General features: G+C 51.8%; 1 protein-coding gene across 3 annotated transcripts in view; it reads left to right on the top strand.

Annotated features, from left to right (window-relative positions):
* Positions 1–24,376, top strand: part of CPNE5 (copine 5) — a 103,498-nt gene that overhangs the window by 48,102 nt on the left and 31,020 nt on the right. For 2 of the 3 annotated variants that reach the window (XM_043449822.1, XM_043449823.1), the window contains exons 8-11: positions 1,934–1,984; positions 2,265–2,328; positions 16,546–16,649; positions 21,264–21,368. In XM_043449822.1, coding sequence (XP_043305757.1) covers positions 1,934–1,984; positions 2,265–2,328; positions 16,546–16,649; positions 21,264–21,368 — 324 coding nt within the window. The remainder of the gene's footprint in view (positions 1–1,933; positions 1,985–2,264; positions 2,329–16,545; positions 16,650–21,263; positions 21,369–24,376) is intronic. The other variant, XM_043449824.1, reaches the window with a different exon arrangement.

Raw genomic sequence — 24,376 nt, 5'->3', positions numbered from 1 at the left:
TCAGGGGCACGGACAGGGTCCTGGGTCCCTCCTGAAGGACCCAGACACTTGGGGCCACTCACTCTGCAGCTGGCCTTCCCCCCACCCAGGCTAGAGCTCCAGCATCCCCAGCCCCAGGGGTCAGAGGACTTCGGGGAGCAGGGTGGGGCTGAGAGGCAGGGGCTGTTTCTGGGCATCAGCAAGGACTGGGCCCTCTTCCTTCCTGTCCTCTCCCCAGGCCCGCTTTCTCCCCCTCCCATCTCTCAGCCTTCTCCTCCCTTGTCTTTACCTCCCCTCTTCTCCAGTGCTTCCACTGCTGGACATCAGCCTCCTCACAGAGTAGATTCTGCTAAACCCTCACTTTCCGCATTTGCTCACCAGCTGTGGTGGGCTAGCCACGTTGCCCCAGCCCCCACCCTGACCATCTGCTTTTGGCTGGCCTCCTGTAAATATGGCCACGAAGACCCTCCCACTCCTTCCCTTTCCTCTACTGGTTGGAGAGAGGGTCCACACCTGGGAGGGGGTAGGGGGACAAGGGTAGGGAGCATCTGCTCGGGGGACCCACCTGGAGGGGCCACTGGCCTTTGCTGAGGGCTCCTAGAAGTTGGGGTCTCCGTAGCTGGATTGTCCATCAGATTAGCGGGATGTAGGAAAGGGGCCTTCACGGGACCTAGGGATGCTCACAGCCCTGGAAGGGTATGGATGCTAATTTACAAGAAGAGTAGGGAAGCAGCAATTGGAGAGGGTGCAGGAGTCAGAGAGAGAAGCAGAAAGGGAGAGCAAGAGAGAGAAAGGCCAGGAAGGTGGGAGCTGACTGGGGCTGGAGAGCGTGGAAGGAGAGATCGGAAATAGATGAGGGCTAAGAGGCAAGGAGAGGAGCAGATGGAGAAACACTGGACAGAGGAAGCTGGTGTGAGCATTCTATCTCCCTGGTCAAACAGATCAATCTTTACCAGCAGGCAGGGCTGGATGGGGGTGGCGGGGCTTTGGGTTACTCAGCTGGCTGCCCAAGTCTCGGGGAGACAGGCTGGCCACCTGGCTGGAGCAGGGGCCACTCCAGCTGCAGCCCTGCTCTGGCCGCCGCATCTGGGGGGATCTGGGCTATCTCATCAGCCCCCTGCAGAGGGCCAGCTCCCCTGCCTCCCCTGCCTCCTCTGTTTGCGAATCTCTCCCTTCGAGAGCTGGCACTGAAGAGAGCTCCATCAGTGGTTCTCCGAAATGTGTTCCGCAGCCAGCATGTTGTGGCCCTGAGGCTGGCTCGAGTGTGGGCTGCGTTTCATCAGCTTTGCAGAGTTGTAAAAGGAGCCAGGCGGGGAGAGAAATGGTGCTCTTGAGGGCCTCCTCCGTGTCAGGCATGGTGTGTGTGCATATTATTTTGTAAAATGGATGCTACAGTCACACCCATTTTATGGGCTAGGAAACTGAGACTCAGAGAGGTGCAGTAATGAGCCCAAAGTCACACAGCTACTGGATAGCTGCCATTTTCTTCTCCCTCCCAGGGGCCCTGGCTGCCCTGGGACCTCCCCCCAGCTGGGGTTAGTCCTAAACATCGGAATGGGGTGGGCTGGTACCTGAGTGGGGTGGGGTCCCTCCTGACCAAAGGAAGAGATCATGGTAGAACCCCACCCTGGGAACTTGCTCCCCTAGAGAGGATTCTCTGGGGGAGGGGGGCCAACTTCACGTCCTGGCCGCCCACCTCCTAGAGGAGCCTCAGGGTTGGCCGAGATCTCTCTCCCCCAGAGAGACCCCAGCCAAGAAGTTGCAGGGGAGGGAGCCATGGGAGACGGCCTGGCAAGCTGCCACCCAGAGTACACCCGTCCCCCTGTTTCACTGCCTCTTACTGCTCTCCTTCCTCCAATGGATCAGAGTGGCTCAGAGCTGGGATGTGCCGGGACTCTGGGGATCAGCTGGGTGCAGGGTGGGGTGGCTAGCCCACGAGGTCTTTTGCCCACAGAAGTGGTCTCTGGATGGAAAGTTTGAGAACCACTGGTCTGGAAGCCTCCGGGTGAGTCTGGATGCTTTTCTAGGACTTTCAATGCAGACAGTACCCTTCTTGGTGGGCTCTTGGGGAGCAGGGGGTGGGGCAACTCCAGGCCTGGGGGCCTGGCCCAGGAAGCAGCGCCCTAGGTCACAGGAGACTCTGTCTTCTTAGGGGCTTCGGAGCAGATCTGCTGGATGGTGGTGGGGAGGCGAGGGGAGGATGAAGAGGGCTGATTCAGGGAGAGCTCAGGCTTGTGGCTCTGTCTTTGTCTGACTTTCCATTCTCTCATCTTCTCCTCTCTCAGCGGTGTCCCAGGGAAGAAATGTGGCACCATCATCCTGTCCGCTGAGGAGCTCAGCAACTGCAGGGTGAGTGGCAGAGGGACTGTAGGACAAGACCTGGGGATGGGGTGGGGATGGGGCGGTGACGGAGGGCAGGCTGGCCTCCCTGGGACCCTGGGACCACAGGGTGTCCTCGGAGGCACTGGGGGAGGGCGGGGCTCTTCAGTCTACCTTGGCTGTCACAGAAGTCCACGGCTTTGGAGCTGGAAGATGTCGCCCCTTTTCAGAGCTGAGCTGACTGAGGCACAGAGAGAGGAAAAAGCTCGCCCACGGTCAGCCGCTGAGCTGGGCTGGGAGCCCTGGTCCACTCCCCGTCACGGCCACGCTCGCTTGTCCTTGAGCCAAGACTGCCTTGGCACCAACACTGGCAGCAGAGAGGCCTTTTCAGTCTGGGAGGCTGGGCGCTTGGCATTTAGTTGTCATTTTTCACTTTTAGCTCTGGAGTAGGGTGATGCCCCTACATGGGGCTGAGGGGGTGAGAGCATGTGGTTGGTGTGTGTGCGTGTGTGTGTGTGTGTGTATGGGAAGCCAGAGTCTGCAGTCCTACGCAGCCCTTGGTTTTGCTTCTTCTGTGGGACTGCAGAGAAGCAGGAGGTAGGGACAACTGGGGGTAGCTGGGGGTAGCCAGGATCTTTAATAACAAGGCTATAGTGTCCCAAACTCTGCATTCAGGGGCTTCCAGTTGGAGAATAAGGCACAGAATTGATATTCTTTGGGAAGTACAGCAATGACTAGATCAGCTCAAACACAGTTGCTCTATCTGCTTTCTGTTTGTCTGTTTACCTCGGTGGGTCTGGTGGACCTTGACCCCAGGACTAAACCTCCCCCACAGGTACACCCAGCAGAGGGCGGGGCGTGCAGTAGGTGATCACAGAGGCTGTTCAGTGAATCTGTAAATGAATGAACAAGAAGCCCAAACCAAATGTTTAGGGCATGTGGATATAACTGCTACACCTGTATATGCTGGCGATCTGGGCACTATTGGAGTCCCCACAAGGGAGAGAGTCAGTTCAGTCTCTCAGTTGTGTCCGACTCTTTGCGACTCCATGGACTGCAGCAGACCAGGGTTCCCTGTCCATCACCAACTCCTGGAGCCTGCTCAAACTCATGTCCATCGAGTCAGTGATGCCATCCAACCATCTCATCCTCCGTCATCCCCTTCTCCTCCTGCCTTCAATCTTGCCCAGCATCAGGGGCTTTTCCAATGAGTCAGTCCTTCGCATCAGGTGGCCAGAGTATTGGAGTTTCAGGGAGAGAACATAGCCGATATGTAGACTAGAGCTCTATTCAAGCTTCCTGAGCCTCAGTTTCTCCACCTGTATGCTGGGGCTGATAGACTTGCTGTGAAGATTAAAGGAGATTGTGATGGTGGCTGTGCCCAAGGGGCTCTCCTCCTAGTGGGTGTCTGGGGAAGACTGAACCTGAATTCCCTGAAGCCTAAATCCAGTTTGCCCTCAGGCTTCTAACTCAGTCGTTGGCTTCCTCCCTGGTTTATAATTAGACAAAGTAATACAAACGAAAGTGCTTTGGAAATTCTAAAGCTCTAGACGGTGCTGGGTGCTGCTATTGGTCTAGTTTTCCGGGATTGGTAAACAGTGTGTGTTTAGACTCTCCTCCTCCCCCACTCCGCCGTCCTCCCCCCTCCCCCCCCGCATCCACGGATGGCAGCAGCTTCTTTGATTTAAGCAGTTTCAGAGCAAATGGGGGTGGGGGGCTCCCTCCCTTCCTCTTGAGATTGTCAGCTCCTTTTCTTTGGGGGCATCTTTGGCTGAGTTCTGTCTTTCCCTAGAATACTTGCAAGGAAAAAGAGACTAATTCCCAGCATCTGGCTGAATTAAAATAATTACATCTGATCGGCTTTGCTTCTGTCATCCCAGCATTCAGTAGGAGGATCAAAGGAAGAGGGTGGAGTCTGAGAGATGGTTTTTCACCAGAGCTGGGCTTCCTGCTCAAATGAATATATTCTCCTGGAGCAGACAAAACCTCCCTTCATCCATGGGGATGGTGTGGGCGGGCAGGGACCAGAGAAGGATTAGAGTTGACTCCAGAGGGTCACCAGCATGCTTTGATGGGTTATAGAAAAGCCCTTCTGATCGAGAATTTAAATACCAAGAAAGTTCCAACAATCAGAATTTGACCCCAGATATTATTTGGTGATACCTGATGTTGACAAGGCTGAGCTTAATCTCCTGAAGGGCCTCCGAATCACCAAAGAATTCATTATGGTCAGCAGTAAAACAGTGATTATTGCCTGTAATACTGACCAATATTTGCATAGTCCTCACAGTTGATTAAGACTCTCATGTTGACAGTCTATTTGATCATTCACCATGGGACTCAGGGGGCTTCCCTGATGGCTTAGACAGTAAAGAATCTGCCTGCAATGCAGGAGACAGGGGTTCTATCCCTGGGTCTGGACGATCCCCTGGAGAAGGGCATGGCAACCCACTTCAGTATTCTTGCCTGGAAAATCCCATGGACAAAGGAGCCTGGCAGGCTACAGTCCAAGGGATCACAACTGAACAACTAACACTTTCACCTTCGTGGGACTCAGGGCTGGGTAGGTGTGAGTGACCCAGTGTCCAGATGTAGAGAAGTTGGAGTGGCCTGCCTAAGATTGCAGGATTCTAACCCAAGCCTGGGGTCTGGGAGTGTTTCCCTCACCCAGTGAAGTTCTGAACCTTCATGGCACGTGGAACAGCTATGGGCTTTGTCAGGCCAGTAGCCTTTAGTAGGCCTGATGAGTGGCTGGACTTGTAGAGAGAGGCAGGAGGGTGTTGTGGGTGTGGGTGGTGACTAGCTCCTAGGCTTCCCCTTCCCAGACCCCTAGCTGCCCCTAGGCCTGCCAGGCAGCCAGACAGCCTCGCTCTGGAGCCAGGAGTCCCTGACCAGATGCGCATTCTCAAGGCCATCCAGTCAGGTCCCTGCACACACTGGCAAGAATGTGACTCACCTCTCACCAGTCAAGGAAGTCAAAGCTTCACCTGGTAGCTATCCCTCCCCATCCCCTTCTAGGTATCAGCAGCCTGGCAAATAGATGGGGAGACAATGGAAACAGTGACAGACTTTATTTTCTTGGGCTCCAAAATCACTGCGGATGGTGACTGCAGCCATGAAATTAAAAGACGCTTGCTCCTTGGAAGAAAAGCTATGACCAACCTAGACAGCATATTAAAAAGCAGAGACATTACTTTGCTGACAAAGGTCTGTATAGTCAAAGCTATGGTTTTTCCAGTAGTCAGGTATGGATGTGAGAGGTGGACCATAAAGAAGGCTGAACACCAAAGAATTAATAGTTTTGAGCTGTGGTGTTGGAAAAGACTCTTGAGAGTCCCCTGGACAGCAAGGAGACCAAACCAGTCAATCCTAAAGGAAATCAATCCTGAATATTCATTAGAAGGACTGATGCTGAAACTGAAGCTCCAATACTTTGGCCACATGATGCGAAGAGCTGACTCATTAGAAAAAACCGTGATGCTGGGAAAGATTGGGGGCAGGAGGAGAAGGGGACGACAGAGGATGAGATGGTTGGATGGCATCACCAACTCAATGGACATGAGTTTGAGCCAGCTCCGGGAGATGGTGAAGGACAGGGTAGACTGGTGTGCTGCAGTCCGTGGGGTCACAAAGAGGCGGACACGACAGCGACTGAAAAACAACAACGCCTGCTCATGTTTTCATTCATTTCATTTCATTAAATATGCTCAGTTCATGCCCTCCCAAAGTTTTCAATTTTGTTTGAAAGACAGAAATTGCCAGCCAGCAATCACTGTACAGTAGGGTCATCACTCCTGTCAGACCCACTGCCTCTTTTTTATGACAAATATTTTACAGCACTCTTTACTATCCTGAAGGAAAATTCTTGGACATACCACATAATATGCCAAAATACATACAGGTGAGGCAATGAGCCCTTGCAACTACCTAGAGGAAGATCAGTCCAGACAAAGAATACCAAAGCTCTCGTAAAGGAAGGAGCAGGAAAACAATAGTGAGTGACATCAGAGAGGCAAGGGTGTGGGTGAATGTGGGGGCCAGATGGTGTGGGACTTTGTGGATGGGGAGCTTAGCTTTGAACCCTGATAAAGTCAGAACTCTCATTGTTCTAAAGACAAACTTCAGAGAGAGCCCAGTGTCTCCATATGGGAGTCTTGGGAAGATTCCTGGAGAAGGAGGGAGAAAGATAGGAAGAAAGAGGTAAGGTGAAGTGGGGGAAGTGGTGAAGGTTTCCTGAGACCCAAAATATGCAGGTTGATCTTTGGGAAAGATTTTGTGTTTGTGTGTGTGTGTGTGTGTGTGTGTGGTCAGCACAGCTATGCGTCCTGCATGATGAATAATCAGCATTCAGATATCACCCTTTCATTTTTTATTTTTTTAAAGGAAGAGCAGGTACTTATTTATTTTTGGTTGCACTTGGTCTTCGTTGCTGTGCGTGGGCTTTCTCTTCTTGCAGGGGCTACTCTAGTTACAGTGCGCCAGCTTCTCATTGCGGTGCTTCTCTTGTTGCAAAGTACAGGCTCTATGGCATGTGGGCTTTAGTTAGTAGTTAGGCATTCAGGCTCAGTAGTTGTGGGACACGGACTTCATTGCTCCATGGCCTGTGGGATCTTCCCGGACCAGGAATCAAACCCATGTCCTCTGCATTGGCAGGCAGATTCCTATCCACCGTACCACCAGGCAAGTCCCAGACATCACACTTTTAAAAAAGTTAGTTTGCAATATTTTGGTCTTAGAAATCATCTTTCTCGTTAACAACAAGAACAACAAGCAGAGTGAAAGAAAACAAAACAAAAACATTTTTCCTGATGCTGAAAAAATAACATGTTCCCGACTGTTGAAAATACAAAGACTAGATTCATCACCAAGAGATAATCACTGTTGACATTTTGAAGCCTTTCCTCCAAGGCTTTTTTTCTGTGTGTCCAAGTATATAGCTTTTTCTTATAATTAGTAGAATATGATATCCAGATTTATTTTCCCATGTCATTATTCTTATAAGACATATTTAATAGCTATATATCAATTCTCTGTTGTATGGATGGGCCATAATTTATTCAATCTATTCTGTTAAAGGAAAACAATATAATTAATACCTTGAACATCCTCATAGCTGACTTGTTCCATTTTTCTTTGAACTTTAGTTGATGGAGTTTGGTTAGTATCCTAGACACACAGGCTCAATGAGTGGGAGGAAAAATGGTCAATCTGCAATTCTTCGCCTGTGAATGACCACATCAACAGATACACAACTGATTGGCTTGCTTGAGAAGCCAGTCATTAAGACAGCAGAGAAAAACCAGCTTGACCTCAATGTGGTTATTCAGTCGATGTTTAGAGACAGGCCCAGCCCCTAGACCAGCTTGAATACTCGCCATCTGCATGAGAATAAACTGTAGCCTCTGGAGTCTTCACCACCATCCCTAATGCCTACACCCAGGTCTCCTGCTTCTGCAGGCTTACCCAGGCAAGCAGGGGCTCTGGGGCTGGGCTCCTCTGTGAATGCAAGAGCCCTTCCAGAGGTCACTGGTCACAGAATCACACCCAACTCTGAGTCGTGTCCACCCCTGTGGGAGTGCTACGTCTCAGAGTTGTGGATAATGATTAATTTTCTTACCTATTTAAATTTAATTTTTAGTTTATACTGGGATATAGTTGATTTGCAATGTTGTGTTAGTTTCGGGTGTATATGTGTGTGTGTGCATGCTCAGTCACGTACAACTCTGCAACCCCATGGACTGTAGCCCGCCAGGCTCCTCTGTCCATGGAATTCTCCAGGCAAGAATACTGGAGTGGGTTGCCATCACAGCAATTCAGTGATACATTTACATATATTCATTCTTTTTTCAGATTCTTTTCCCTTAGAGGTTCTTTCTTTTCAGTGTCTTCATTTTTCTGAATAAAAAAGACAGTGCACTAATTCCAGGAAATTTGGGAAACATTGCAAATATTAAGGAGAAGACCATAAATGTCACTATGTTCCACATCTATTTAAAAGTGTTTCTTAGGGTACAGAATGTGAGCAGTAGGGCAAAGCGATTAAGAACCTGGGCTCTGGATCCAGACCAAATGTCATTGCTTACTAGCTCTGTGACCCTGGGCAAGTTGCTTGACCTTTCTGTGCCTCAGTTTCTTCATTTGTAAATGGCTTTATTTTATTTAAAATAGATTTTTGATATTTTAGGTATCATGGATTTTTTTTTGCATTGGTTTTGGTTTTTTTTTTTTAATATTGCATTAAAATCTTTATTTTGATTACTGAGATTTTTGGAGTCGCTTACATTTTGCACTGGCCTTATCCTGGCTCTCACCCTGGGAGCTGCCAGCAAGACTCAACCAGAGTAACCTTCCATTCTCCCCTCCTGGCTGTGGCTACCCTCTCCCAGCCTTCAGCCCACCTGCTGACCTCTGGCCTACAAGGCCCTCTCCTGGGTCAGGGAGGGCTACCATGTTAGAGTGGGCCAGGCCACCACCCCAGAGAGAAAGGCTGTTTGCGCTCTGGTCTCCCCAGCAGCCTGATTAACATGCGGAAAGATGCAAATTGAAGCAATCCTGCTGTTACAGAAGAACTTAATATGTTTTTTAAAAAGATGGGGTGAAAAGGCAGAAATTGCAGAAAATTATATATTGCCGGAGCTGTTTTACCATCCCTGCAGTTGATTCCAGAGATGCTTCTGGTTTGGGAAAGGCATTTTATGTGCTCAGGGAGCCCCCCCTCTCTCTGACTGAGAATGTCAAACCGCAGGATCTTTGACCCTTGGCCAGATTTTGCTGCTCCCTAATCCTGCTTGCCCAGTACATTTTATTGCCTCTTCTGGAGTCACATGTATATCAAGGGCTGATTCATTTATTAACCCTTATTTAAGAGGAATAGTCAAAGCATAGTAAATACGACTATTGCCATAAACCATGTGAAAGCGTGAAAGTGTTAGCCGGTCGTGTCTGACTCTTTACAATTCCATGGACTGTAGGCCACCAGGCTCCTCTGTCCATGGATTCTCCAGGCAAGAATGCTGGAGTGGGTAGCCATTCCCTTCTCCAGGGGATCTTTCCAATCCAGGGGCTGAACCTGAGTCTCCGGCATTGGAGGCAGAGTCTTTACTGTCCGAGCTACCAGAGAAGCCCAACAACCCATATCCCACACCACGTTCAAAAGCAAGTCCCTCAGCAGCTCCAAGTTCCTTGTCTCAAGGGCTCCCCATGGGCTGCGCACCCCTTAGGGAGGAAGGGTGCCTTGGTTACAGCCTAGAAAGTTTCTGAAGTTCTGTCTTATGCCCATGGATTTGAATGGCCCCATACTGTTTATCATAATGGGCTTTTGGCAAATGTTACTGGGTCTAGACGGTGTTAGGGAGGACAGATAAAGTTGAACAACCAAATAAACCTGTATCAACGCCTCACACATATTTGCTGTGGGGGTGTGGTAGGGAAACGAGGTGTGGCTCACTGATGGATTTTTCCAGTTAGATGAATTTCAGAGCCAATCTTTTATCTTTTTTTTTTTGACTAGTTTGCACAGAGGAGACTTCTAAAATGGATTTCACACTTCTCTGACTTCTCAAACTGAGACTGCAGAACATAATTAAACTTATCTTGATGATTCGGGGTCATCATTTGGAATCTCAGTTATTAATCTTGAGAGCCAGACTGTCTGGTTTCAATCCGAGCTTCTCTTATTAAGCTTTGTGGCTTCAGGAAAGAGCATTAACCTCTCTGTGCCTCAGTTTCCTTAGCTTTAAAATGGCAATAACCATTGTATTTATCATAAACACTAGCTGGCAATTTCATGTGGTCAGCCTAGGAGTAAATGGCACTCAGAAAGTGTTGGCTTCAATTCTTTTATTTATTTAATTTTTTAAAATTTTATTTATTCATTTATTTTTGGCTGCGCATGGACTTGTCTCTAGTTGTGGCGAGCAGGGTCTGCTCGCTAGTTGTGGTGTGCAGGCCTCTCATTGCCGTGGCTTCTCTTGGAGCACGGGCTCTAGGGCGTGTGGGCTTCAGGAGTTGTGGTTCCCGGACTCTAGAGCACAGGCTCAATAGCTGTGGCACATAAGCTTAGTTACTCCGCAGTACGTGGGATCTTCCTGGATCAGGGATTGAACCTGTGTCTCCCACTTTGGCAGGGGGATTCTTCATCGCTAGGGCAGCCCCTCAAATTTGAATTAGATGTAGTGGCTTTACAATGCTGTGTTATTTTCTGCTGTGGCTCTGATTCTTTTAGCTGTCCTATGCTAGGCTCTGTGGACTGGTACTTAACATATATTATCTCCCTTGGTCTTCCAAACAGTCTCAAGGAGAAGTCTCCATTTTTCCAGAGGAGAATACCAAGACTTAGGTGAAATTGCTTGCCCCACGCAGCTCAGCTGGCAAATGGCGGGGGTGGGGTGGGGGTCTAATCAGGTACTGTGGCTCCCTTGTGCTGTTTTCTGTCAGGCGCTGTGCTGGGACCATGGCCCTCCCAGTGGAGCCCTAAATGATCCTGGAAGTTGTGGTCTATTAAATTCTGCATTAATATTTTTCTGATATTTCTACTCCCCTTCCTGATCTTGCAGGGCCCCCCATGGGGTTTCCTAGGCAGGAAAAATAAAAGCCTGTTCCTCTGGCTTTTGTGGCATCTGTTTTGGTTGTTTTAAATATATGTATGCATTTTATTGGGCTTCCCTGGTGGCTCAGGCAGTAAAGAATCTGCCAGCAATGCAGGAGACCTGAGTTCGAACTCGTGAGTCGGGAAGATCCCCTGGAGAAGGGAATGGCAACCCATTCCTGTGTTCTTGCATGGAGAATTCCATGGACAGTGGAACCTGGTGGGCTGCAGTCCATCAGGTTGCAAAGAGTCAGACACAACTGAGTAACTAAAACACACATATGCATTTTATAGTCAGCCAGTATAGATTGTCATGTGTAGCTCATCTGTGTTCATTCAGGTGAGGGTGTCACACAGGTGACCTCCAGCTGTGGGAGAGGTCACAGTGATAACCACCAAGCTATGTCCTAGGGAGGCTGGAGGGACCCTGGATTCCCCAACTGTCCCCTGAGCACCAGCCTTCCCCAGATGCCACCCCATATGATCCCTGTGGCATTGGCACCAAAACCTAAGCTGTCCAGCTTTAAAGGACAGTGGTGGTCATCCTGTCCACCACATCGCCTTTTAGATGAAGAAACAGGAAGAGGGCTTGAAGAATTGCTGGGACTCCCTAGAACTCAGAGCTCTGTGTACCTTGGTGGGGCTCCTCCTCAGCAGAGTATGGTCCTCTCTGTTTTCTGATATTACTAATGGTTCCATCCAGGGGGAGGAGCCAGGACCCACTTGATGGGCATGTGATCTGTTCACTGGGGCTTCCCAGGTGGCGCTGTTGTAAAGAACCCACCTGCCAATGCAGAAGATGTAAGGGACATGGGTTCGATCCCGGGGTCGGGAAGATTCCCTGGAGGAGAACATGGCAATCTACTCCAATATTCTTGTCTGGAGAATCCCATGGACAGAGGAGCCTGGTGGGCTACAGTCCATAGGGTTGTAAAGAGTTGGACAGGACTGAAGTGACTTAGCATGCATGCATGATCTGTTTAGCCACACAAGACCTACTCTTGGCTTAATGCTCTGCTGTCACAGTCTTGAGATCTCTTAACACTCTGAAAAAAGGACCTCACCTTTTCCCTTGGCACTGGGTCCCACAAATTATACAGCCAGTGCACAGTGTGGGGGGGGTGAGGGGAGCCCACCAGGTCCTATGCTGCTTCCTTTTCCTAGACCTTGGGATGGAGCTCCCCAGGAAAGCATTTAGATGCCCCCCGCGCCCCCCCCCCCCATCTAGCATGAGATGCGATTGGAAATTTCTCCTGGGTAGAGCTAATAACTATTAGAAGTGAACTTCAGTTCAGTCACTCAGTTGTGCCTGACTCTTTGCGACCCCATGGACTGCAGCATGCCAGGCTTCTCTGTCCATCACCAACTGCCGGAGCTTGCTCAAACTCATGGCCATCGAGTTGTTGATGCTATCCAACCATCTCATCCTCTGTCCTCCCCTTCTCCTGCCCTCAATCTTTCCCAGCATCAGGGTCTTTTCAAATGAGTCAGTTCTTCACATCAGGTGGCCAAAGTATTGGAGTTTCAGCTTCAGCATCAGTCCTTCCAATGAATATTCAGAACTGATCTTCTTTAGGATGGATTGGTTTGATCTCCTTGCAGTCCAAGGGACTCTCAAGAGTCTTCTCCAACACCACAGTTCAAAAGCATCAATTCTTCAGTGCTCAGCTTTCTTTATAGTCTAGCTCCCACACCCATACATGACTACTGGAAAAATCATAGCTTTGACTAGACGGAACTTTGTCGGCAAAGTAATGTCTCAGCTTTTTAATATGCTGTCTAGGTTGGTCATAGCTTTTCTTCCAAGGGACAAGCATCTTTTAATTTCATGGCTGCAGTCACCATCTGCAGAGATTTTGGAGCCCCCCAAAATAAAGTCTGTCACTGTTTCCATTGTTTCCCCATCTATTTGCCATGAAGTGATGGGACCAGATGCCCCAATCTTAGTTTTTTGAATGTTGAGTATTAAGCCAGCTTTTTCACTCTCCTCTTTCACTTTCATCAAGAGGCTCTTTAGTTCTTCACTTTCTGCCATAAAGGTGGTGTATCTGAGGTTATTGATATTTCTCCTGGCAATCTTGATTCAGCTTGTGCTTCATCCAGCCTGGCATTTCACATGATGTACTCTGAGTACAAGTTAAATAAGCAGGATGACAATACTTTCCCAATTTGGAACCAGTCTGTTGTTCCGTGTCCGGTTCTAACTATTGCTTCTTGACTTGCATACAGATTTCTCAGGAGGCAGGTCAGGTAGTCTGGTATTCCCATCTTTTGAAGAATTTTCCAGTTTGTTTTTATCCACATAGTCAAAGGCTTTGGTATAGCCAATAAAGCAGAAGTAGATGTTTTTCTGGAAGTCTCTTGCTTTTTTGATGATCCAAGGGATGTTGGCAATTTGATCTCTGGTTCCTCTGCCTTTTGCTTATTAGCATGTGAGATAAGTGCAATTGTGTGGTAGTTTGAACATTCCTTGGCATTGCCTTTCTTTGGGGTTGGAATGAAAATTGGCCTTTTCCAGTCCCGTGGCCACTACTGAGTTTTCCAAATTTGCTGGCATATTGAGTGCAGCACTTTCACAGCATCACCTTTTAGGATTAGGATTTAGCTCAACTGGAATTCCAACACCTCCACTAGCTTTGTTTGTAGAGATGCTTCCTAAGGCCCACTTGACTTCGCATTCCAGGATGTCTGGCTCTAGGTGAGTGATCACACCATCATGATTATCTGGGTCATGAAGATCTTTTTTGTATAGTTCTTCTGTGTATTCTTGCCACCTCTTCTTAATATCTTCTGCTTCTGTTAGGTCCATACCATTTCTGCCCTTTATTGTGCCCATCTTTGCTCCCTTAGAAGGCTAAAGATATTTCTGGGAGGGTATGAGGGACAGCCCTGAAGGCTAAGTGCCTTCATTACCACCACTGTGTCATCTTGAATGACCTTTAAAAGTCTCAGTTTCCTCATCTGTAAAATGGGGAGACTAGAGGAGTTACTTCATATATGTGTGTAAAGAGGGCTCAGCACAGCACCTGGCATCGAGTAAGTGCTCAATAAGTCAGCCATTCTCTATTCCAGGTCTGAAGTCCTCATTTCTCAGGAGGCTCTCAGATTCCCAGCGTTTCTAAGCCTTGGAAGCCCCCAGTCCTGTCCCCTTGTCCCTCTCAGGTGGTCAGTGCTGTTAAAAGCTGCCATTACCTGGGCGCCTGGGCACTGTCCCTTCAGAGGGGCCTCCCTTCAGAGGACCCTTCAACCCAGGCTAACTAGAGCCCAGCCCTGCCCTGAGTCAAAAGAAATCAGTGATTCTAAAGATTAGGGAAGCAGGCCTCAGGAAGGGGCCCGCTCTGTGCTGGAAGAGGCATGACTCTGAAATCATGTTGCCTTCATACGTGTTGAATTTCTGCTCTGCCAGTTGCCAGCTGTTGATCTTGGGCAGGTTACCTAGCTTCTGCAACCTCCAGCGTCCTTATTTGTAAAATGAGGATTATTATGAAAAGGATGATTCTGAGGGCTAAATATTCTAAGGCTGTAAAGCACTGAGCCAAGGGCTGGCCCACACAGATGGTAACTAATAGATGTTTGTGGAATGAATGAATGAAGGAATAAGCTAGTGGTTGGAACTCTGTTTGCTGTGGTCAGATGCCCTTGAGGGAAGGCTTGTGAGCTGGTAGAGGTGGGCGTGGGGCAGGGACAAGAGCCACACGCAGACAGGGGCAGGGAGGGAAAGGGGAGAAATATCCAGATCATCATAACTCACACACACAGTACTCGTGTGCGCTGTATACTCCTCAGCATTGTCCTCAGTTAACTCATGTCGTCCTCCGACAAGCCTAGGAGGTGGTCTTTCCTGCACCCCCATTTTACAGATGAGGAGACTGAGCCCAGACAGCGTGAGTAACTTGAGCTAGATCACACAGCTAGTAAGGGATGGAGTGGAAGCAGGCAGCCTGGCTCCAGAGGCCGTGTTCTTAACCAACAGACCGTATCCACCGTCCCAAGCTTTTTTTCTTTTTTTACAAATGTATTTATTCATGACTGTGTTGGGTGTGGGTTGCTCTGGGCTTTCTCTAGTTGGGGAGAGTGGGGACTACTCTCTAGCTGCGGTGGGCAGGCTTCTCATTGCAGTGGCTTCTGCTGTTGTGGAGCATGGGCTCTAGGGTGCATGGGCTCTAGGGTTCATGGGCTCAGTAGGTATGGTGCACGGGCTTAGTTACCCCATGGCATATGGGATCTTCCTGGACCAGGGATTGAACCCATGTCCCCTGCATTGGCAGGTGGATTCTTTTTTTTTTAAATATTTATTTAGGCTGAGTCAGGTCTTAGTTGTGGCACGCAAGATCTTCATTGCATCATGTGGGATCTTTCTCTTCCTTGTGTGGGCTCTCTAGCTGCAGCCTGTGGGCTTAGTTGCCCTGCAGCGTATGGGATCTTAGTTCTTTGATCAGGGATTGAACCTGTGTTCCCTGCATTGCAAGGCAGACTCTTAACCCCTGGACCACCAGGAAAGTCCCGGCAGGTGGATTCTTAACCACTGGCTACCAGGGAAGTCCCCCACCCCAAGCTTTGACCGTGTCCTTTGAGCTGTGAGAGGTGGCATCTTCATCTCTGCCACCACTCTGGTCCTCATTTGGCTGTGGGACTGATCTCCAGAGACCCTCTTCCCAACTGAGAAGAAACGGGCAACATGAGAGAGTGGGTATTTCCCGACAGGCCCGGCCCTTGAGCACAGCCCAGGCCCCAGGGACCATCACCAGAACCCTAAACTCTGGCCACTTGGCACCTGACTTGTTGGGATGCAGAGCTTTCAGGCTGAAGAGCCCACACGGGGATGGGCAAAGAGGAGGATTCAGGGGCATCTGTTGGCCACAGTGAGCGGAGGGGCCTGGAGCCGTGTGAGAGGAGGCACCCAGGAGCCTCACGGGGCCTGGGTACCTGCCACGTGCTCTTGGGCTGAGGGTTGGGTTGGCCAGGGCCGTTAACTCATCAAGGAGTCAGAAACCCGGGGCTCTATTTGGTAAACTTGTGGGGGTCGCTCCCTGCTCTGAGCTGTAAGATGAGGGAGCTGGGGTCACGGTCTAGCTGTACCCGCCTCAGAATTAGCTGGGTCTTGTGTCCATCAGTGCATGTGGAAGGCATGCTTAAACTTGGGAACCACGCAATCCTGTGAGATAATGAGGCGATGTGGACCGTGAGGGCTCTGGGGCTGGGTGGCCGAGCTCAGAGTGGCTCGGGTTAGTCATTCAGCTCTCTGTGAGCCACTCGGTACAACAGAGATGACACCACATGTGTGAGCCTTGACCGGGTGGGTGACGTGCCTGCAACGTGCTCTCCTTCAGCGCTCACCACAGCCCTCTGCGCTGTGCACGGTAATCAGCCCATGTCACAGAGGGGAAACTGAGGCTCCGAGAGGTCACCTCCTCATCTGGTCACACAGCAGCGAAGTGGTGGAGCCAGGACTCAAACTGCGGCAGCCGGCTCCACGGCCCAGCTGCTCCACCAAACCTGCTGGCTAGGGCTGTCTGAAGACAAAATGGGACCCTCGAAAGTGTGAGCTCAGGGCCTGGCACCTTGTGCCAGGCAAATGCGAACTGCTGCTGTCCTTTCTAACTGGCTTGGTGCCTGGAATCCCCAGGCCTCACAGCCCTGCTCTCCTTCCTCCCCACCAGGACGTCGCCACAATGCAATTCTGTGCCAACAAGCTGGACAAGAAGGATTTCTTTGGGAAGTCTGACCCCTTCTTGGTGTTCTACAGAAGCAACGAGGATGGAACGTGAGTTCTCCAGTAACACTTCACCCCCCACTTCCAGGGGCACGGGTTGGGTGGGGGTGCTGAACGGGGATGACTTGCTGGGCCGGCTGGCTTGGGCCATCTCCCCCTGGGGCTGCCCTGGGGCCCCTGCTCTGGGTAGACATCAAGGGGCCCCAGGAGCTCCAGGGGCTCCTGGCTGCACAGATGGGGCTGGTGGGGGACAGATGGCAAGCCCTCAGTGACATTCTGAGGGTCTTAGTGATGGCAAGTGCTGAGCATATCAGAGATGGAGGCAAAAACAAGCGAGAACTCAGGGTCCCTCTGACAGTCCACTCCTTCTTCAACATCGATCAGTCCCCATCCCTAAACCTAGTCTTCACCCATCCACAGCCCTCTGACACCCCACGACACATGTCCCCCCACTTCTTCCTCCTCAGCATGGCAAATCTGCACCCATCTCCCCACCTGGCCCCACACTCTGCCACAGGCTTCATTCAAACCCCCTCCCATCTTTGAAACCAACTCCCCCCTCCCCAATCTCCTTCTCTCCTCTTCTTCATCTGGAAGCCACCCACAGTGTGATGGAAAGACACACGACTCGACTCGTTAGCCAATGTAGGTCACCGATGCACACAGAGGCACAGATTCTAGGTTGAGGGTCTGGGGACCTGAGTCCTCTCCACCAACCGGCTGTGTGACCCCAGGCAAGTGTGCCCCCTCTCTGGGCCTGTTTTCTCATCAGTGAAATGATCTGGTTGGACGAGGCGGTCTCCACGGTCTCTTTAAGCATCATAGCTCTGGGAGGCTGTGGCCACTTACGGCTGGGATTCTGCAGAATGAGGAAGCCATGGGGCCAGGGAGGTTAATTAGAGAAGCGCTGCTGGAGAGGGGAACTGGGGAGCAGGTTTTGCAGGAGAGAAAGAAAATGGGTCCATGAGGGTTGGGGGTTGGGAGGGGAGGGAAGGCCCAGGGAAGAATAACAGTCTAGAGAAAATGTGTGTGCAGAACTAGTGTGCCCTGAGCAGAGGGCAGGGAGGCCTTGCTAAGGCCCCTAGAATCTGAAATTCCGGGTGGGTGGGTGTGTGTTGGGGGGCAGGGCAGCAGCAGAGAGGAGGTGTTTCGCTTCAAGGGAAAAACGGATTTTTAAACCTGAACGTACAAAACAAGGGAAATTTGGTACGATCATTTGCATAACAAAAGGATTCTTTGTCTCACCAGAGGACTCCTAGCAGAATTTCTTTAAATAATCCTCGTTGACTTTGACTTGACTTGAGGGAGGGAGGAACTGGTCGGAGTGATGTCCTGGGCGCCCATGGAAATGTCCACGCAGCTCCCCTCGGGTGGGGCCGCGCCAGGGCTCGTCTCAGAGGGGAGGGCCGGCTGGCCGGCAGCGGGGAGGTGCTCGGGCTGTGGAGCAGGCGAGGGGTGTGCTGCAGGGTGTCTGCCCGTGATTAATCCGGCAGCGCGGTGTGTAGGATGGATGGGGAGGGGGCGGGGGCTGGGAGAGACTCGTGACTGACACGGTGAGCAGGTGGGAGGTGCTGAGACCGGCGAGCTGCGCCGTGGAGACCGGCAGGGGCGGAGGCGGGAGGGGAGGATGGGGCGAGCGGCCGGTGCAAGGCCTGGCCTGGCAGAACTGGGGTGGGGGCTGCAGCCACACCCCCGCCCGGTAGAGGAACTGCGGGGAACCCAGAATGTTGAAAACAGCAGAGGAGTTGGCCCCTCAGATGGGGCCGGCGATGGGGGGTTATTTGAGGGCGGGTTCCGCTAGAAGCAGGGGCTGGGTCTCTCTGGGGGTGGGGGCAATCAAGGGCAGCTGGAGAAACTGATCCAGAGGGAGTGAAATGTCACGCCTGCCATCCCAGGAGGGAAAAGGGCAGGAAACATCCACGGAGCACCCCCTGTGCTCCCGGCCCTGTACATACCTTGTCTTCTTCAATCAGAATCACTACTCTGGGAGCAGGAATGTGATGACGGACAGCCAGGCTCGGCCAGTGGCTGCCAGTCATCAGCTGTGTAACTTTAGGCGAGTGTCTGAGCTGATGGAACTTTCTGGGATGGTGGAAATGTTCTGTATCTCACTGTCCCCTATGGTCGCCACCATGTATAGCTGCTGAGCCCCTTGAAAGGGACTAGAGCGGCTGAGAAACTGATTTTTTTTTTAAATTTCATTTCAGTTAATTTAATGTAAATAGCCACGTGTGGCTAGTGGCTGCCATTCTGGGCAGTGCTACCCTCTGCGGTTCAGTTTCTTGGCGATGGGGAAAATCCTAACACTTCCCTCCCAAGGAAGCCGTGAGGATTAAATGAGTTGATTCGGGTTATTAGAGCAGGGCCTGGCGGCATTCGTTACGGCTCTTTGGGGGGAGCTCAGTCACTTTCCTGGGGCTGCCCAGCTGGAGGCAGCCGCGCTGGGACCCCAGCTAGCATCTGTCTGAGGCTGTTAGTTCTCACCGCCCACCCCCGCACCCCACCTAGGGATCGTGTGTGTTGAAATGAATTGAACTGAGCTGGGAGATGACTTCGGGGACCATTTCTGCCCCAGGGCCTCGCCCCCCCCACCCCCGCGGCAAGTACGTCGGGGGATCAGGGGCCTGTGGATTTAGCGACGGAAGGGGGGAGGTTGGGGGAGCCTAAAGAAAGTGGTTTCGGGCAGGAGTCTGAAGCGGAAAGCAGACCACACAGGGAGCAGGAAGAAAGACATATAGGGAGGGCGTGAGGCTTAAGAGCGTAGCCGACTTGCTCAGGCAGTTTGGCCGGCCTGGGCGGGGAGCTCGAGAAGGCAGGGGTTCGGAAGAGGTGAGGAGGCCGAGAGGGTCCACAGTAGGTCTGGTGTCTGTTCAGGTGGGAAGTGAGGGTTTTTGCGGGGTGTGAACCTCCCCCGCCCCGCCCGGCGCTGCCAGTTGCTGCTCCAGCGTCTCCCTTCTGGCCACTCCCCTCATCCCGCCCGCACCCCAGCCAGGCTCCTCTTCCTGCCCGACCTGCTGCCCCAGCCGCGGGCAGAGGTGGCCCCTCCTCCCCGTCCCCATCCGTCTCGTCACCAGCTCCGGGGTGTGGGGAGGTCTCCCACATGAACCTCACACTCCAGCGGGTGGGCGAGAAGGAACACAGAAGAGAAATGCTGAGCTGTGGTGACAGGAATGACATTTTGACTTGAAGGTTGCCAGAGAAGAAGTGGCACAGGGCTGTGTGCTTAAGGGCGGGGCCCAGGCACCTTCCCCGGTGACCTTTCCAAGCCAGGAGGTAGCTGGGGTGGGTGCTGGGGACTCTTAGGGGCACAGACCCCGCCCTAAGCTCCACTCAGGCTCCCGGCTGCCCCTCCACGGGGGCTTCCAGGGCAGAGCCCCCTCAGGCATGGAGTGGGGAGTGGGCCAGGCGCTGGATGGGCACCCAGCTGGGATGAAGCCAATTCTGCACTTTCAATTTGCAAAGCAAGCTCCTGGATTCAGACTAGAAGAACCGAGAGGGTCTTAGAGATCATCTCAGCCAGGGGCTTTAATTTCACTGGCTTGAAATGCCAGTGAAAGCTATGGAAACTCTCCTTTGAGAAATACATTTATTTGTTAGTTCATTCCAAAAAAATATTACATGAACACCTGACTAAGGGCCAGGTGCGCTTCTGAGAGCTAGAGTTATACCAGGGAACAAAGAAGACAAAGCCTTGACCTTATGGAGCTTACATTTTGGTTTCAGACTGTAAAAGAAATGAGAAAGACCCTGTCAAATGTCAAATGGTGACAGATGGGATGAAAATAGCATATAGAAAGGGACTGCTGCTGCTGCTGCTGAGTCCATCAGTCGTGTCCGACTCTGTGCGACCCCATAGACGGCAGCCCACCAGGCTCCCGTCCCTGGGACTCTCCAGGCAAGAATACTGGAGCGGGATGCCATTTCCTTCTCCAACGCATGAAAGTGAAAAGTGAAAGTGAAGTCACTCAGTCGTGTCCGACTCTTAGCGACCCCATAGACTGCAGCCTACCAGGCTCCTCCATCCATGGGATTTCCCAGGCAAGAGTACTGGAGTGGGGTGCCATTGCCTTCTCCATAGAAAGGGACTAGGAGCTGTCAAAATCAGGGGACCAGGGGGCTATAAATTTTAGATGATGGTGCTCTGGGCAGGTACTTATGTCACAGAGATGACATTTGAGCAAACACCTGAAGGAAGCAATCAGGTGAGTCAGGAACATGGGAATCTGGGTGAGAGTCGTCCAGGCAGGGGACAGCAAGCACGTGAACCTCAGACACCCAGTTCCACCGATGATTTCAAGGGTTCACAGGTTCCTAAAGCCCAACCCCAGATCCTTCCATGGGTTTCGGATAAAGAAAGTCTGATAGTGGCCAACTCCCTGGGATCACAGGTGAGGAAACAGAGGCCCAGAGGGGGACAGGCTTGTTCAAGGTCACCCAGAGAGCAGCAGGGGCCAGAACCACATCTCCTGACACTCCTGCCTGGTGCAGGAATCCTCTCTGCAGCGTTTTCAAGAGATGGCTGTCTAACTTCTGCTTGGATGCTGCTAGTGACAGGCAGCTCATCACCTCACGGAGCCATTCTTTCTACTGTGTGGCAACTGCCGAGATGAGCCCGCCAGCCCCTCTGGTGTCAGGACTGATGGCCTTCCTTCTCTCCTCTGCCAGGTTCACCATCTGCCACAAGACGGAGGTCATGAAGAACACCCTAAATCCAGTCTGGCAAACTTTCTCCATTCCCGTGAGAGCCCTCTGCAACGGGGACTATGATCGGTGAGATGAGAAAATGTCCCTCTCCCCAAGCCCAGGTGCGGGACGCACAGTCACGTGGATGAGGGCCAGCCCATTGGTAGGAGCAGACCTCCTGGAGCTGCATGCTGGTGGCCCTGCGCAGGGTGGGCCTGGGAGTCCCTCTGCCTCCCTGGGCAGTGTCTGCTTTTCATCTCTTCACAGCCCTTCCCTCCCCACGCCCAGCCTCTTTCCTCCCAATCTGAGTTCCCATTGGTGGAATCCCTCCCAGGCTGGGGCTGGGGGCTGGAAGGTACCAGGGATTTCTGGGGAGCCAGGGTGTTGGGGCACCGGGCCTGGAGCTCAGTGGCTGATCTTTTCACTGTGCCCCAGATGGCAGATCTAATTGCAGGCAGAGGTGGCCTGGTCCCCACCGGCCCCAACTCCTGGCTGAGGGTCTCTGGGGAGTCAGGATCCTAGGATAGACTCTGCCAGACAAGTTGCCATAAGTGGGGGTTAGAATGCAGTGCAAAGAGCTTGTGGGATTTTTTTTTTGATCCTTCAAAGCCTACTTATAATACACGTCCTCACTGAGTGCAGATTGCTGAGTGTGGATGCCAGATACCTACTTTCTAATCCTGGCTCTGTGATGAAAAGGTACTGTCAACCTGGGCAGACTCTGGCCTGTCTGAGCCTCAGTTTCCTCATCTGTAAATTGGGTGTTTAAACATCCACCTACCTTGTAGGGCTGCTATGAAGCTCACATGATACAAGCTATATAATAAGGCTCTGGTTTGGAGACCTGGGTTCAACTCCTGGGTCGGGAAGCTCCCCTGGAGAAGAAAATGGCAACCCACTCCAGTATTCTTGCCTGGAGAATCCCATGGACAGAGGAGCCTGGCAGGCTAGAGTTCATGGGATCGCAAGAGTCAGACGCGACTTAGTGCTGTCTTTCTTTCTTTCTTGCATAAAATGCTTCCCTGGTGGCTCAGCGGTAAAGTATCCACCTGCCAATGCAGGAGACACAGATTTGATCCCTGGGTCGGGAAGATTCCCTGGAGAAGGAAATGGCAACCCACTCCAGTATTCTTGCCTGGGAATTCTCAAAGACAGGGGAGCCTGGCAAGCTACAGTCTATGGGGTTGCAAGAGAGTCAGACATGACTTAGCGACTAACAACAATGCATAAAACACCATTCAGCATTTCATCCACAAATGTTTATTGACTCCCTGCCATGTGACAGGCACTGCGTTAGATGCTGGGAAGTCAGCAGGAAAACAGAACACACAGTCTTCACCCTTCACCCAACCTCTCGGAGTTTACATGCTAGTGGGGGAGGCAGACATTAATCCAATAATCACACAAAGAAACGTATAATTACAAATTGTAGTAAGTGCAGCGGGTGGGGGAGAGGGGTTTGTGGGATGGAGCTGTAACATGGAATTGGTCCGTGTTTAGTCACAAGAACCCAGCCTGGTTCCCTGGTGATTGCTAGAGCTGGTGGGCGAGCTGGTAGGGGCTCCTTGGTCAGGACTGCCCAGGTGGCCCTGAGGGAGCTGGGCCTCTTCTGGCCCCTCCGACAGGAACACTTGGCTGTCAGAACAGACATGTCAGGGCACCCCGACTGGTGGCATTGGTGTGGGTTCCCCAGTATTCTGTTCCCAGTGGCTACTGACAGGGTATGTGCGGTGGGTGAGGGGACAGGAGTGAGCAGATGGTTGGCCTCCAGGTGCCCCTGTCTCCCTCCCTCTAAGGCTGCTGATCCAGGAGATGCAGCAGCTGCTTTTTCCTGCCTCTCGGCTGGGACAAAACCGCCACAATTTATTCCGCAGGTGGTCATGGAGCACCTACTGTGTGCTGGGCAGCTGTGTGGCATTCAAAGGAACGTAGCCACGTTTCCGGCTTCCCAGGTGGCTCAGTGGTAGAGAATCCTCCTGCCAAGCAGAAGAAAGAGGTTTGATACCTGGGTCAGGGAGATTCCTGGAGAAGGAACTGGCAGCACACTCCAGTATTCTTGCCTGTGAACTCCCATGGACAGAGGAGCCTGGCGGGCTACAGTCCGTAGGGTTGCAAAAGAGTCAGGCATGACTTAGCGACTAACAGCAGCAGCCACATGTCCGTTTTCAGGGGGATGATAGCCTGGCCACAAGGAGCACACATGTGCACACATGTATTTTATTTTAGTAGTATTATTTTGGCCGCCCTGCATGACATGTAGGATCTTAGTTCCCTGACCAGGGATCGAACCTACACCCTCTGCAGTGGAATCCTGGAGTCTTAACACCTGGACCGCCTGGGAAGCCCCTTGCACACATGTATTTGAAATAGCTAAATAGCTGTGCAAGATGAGGCTGTAAACAAAAAGAGGCATTTCAGCAAACAAACTCCTGTGTCTGGCCAAGTCCTGGGCCTTCTAGGGTGGTGGGGAATTGGGGGGGTTGAAGCGATATGGTCTTTTAAAGGAGGCTCAGGGGAGGTTGGAAGGTTGAGGAGGGGTCAGTTCCTGGGGATCAGGGCTGTAGGAAAAATGGTTGGGATAGAGAGGAAAGGAGGGGGATGTTCAAGGTTGGGGATGGAAGGATGTGGCAGCTCAAGTCTCAGGGGTATAGAAGGAATTGGGATTTCTGAGCCCACTGCCTAGAGGCTTTGGGGGGGTCCAGCTGACCCCCCCACAGCCCTGCATCCCGAGAAAGGACTCCTAGGGGCCTCCAGCCTTGTCAGGGTCAGCCAGGAGGACAGCCTGGCTTAGAGGCCTGGGTTCACTCTTCAGTCATGGGAGGAGGTGAGGGGTGATGGGGAGGTGCAGGTCACGAGGAAAGTCCAGGTGGGCTCCCATCCCCCCATCCCATGCTGAGTCCTGGACTGGCTCCCCCTGCCCCCAAGATGGCCACGCAGCTTGGGCCCTCCTCCAAAGCCAGGAACAGACTGACTGTGGTGTGACTGACGGGGGTGTGAATGTCATCCTGGCCTGCTGAGCCCTAGGGACACCTACATACCCAACAGCCACTCAGGAGCTGCTAGAATTTAGGAGGCCCCACTGGGCAGGAGAGGGT

The sequence above is a fragment of the Cervus canadensis genome, chromosome 28 (genome assembly GCF_019320065.1).
Source record: "Cervus canadensis isolate Bull #8, Minnesota chromosome 28, ASM1932006v1, whole genome shotgun sequence".
Taxonomy (NCBI): Eukaryota; Metazoa; Chordata; class Mammalia; order Artiodactyla; family Cervidae; genus Cervus; species Cervus canadensis.
Note: the sequence above shows the minus strand (reverse complement) of the source record. Positions and strands in the feature narration are given on the sequence as shown.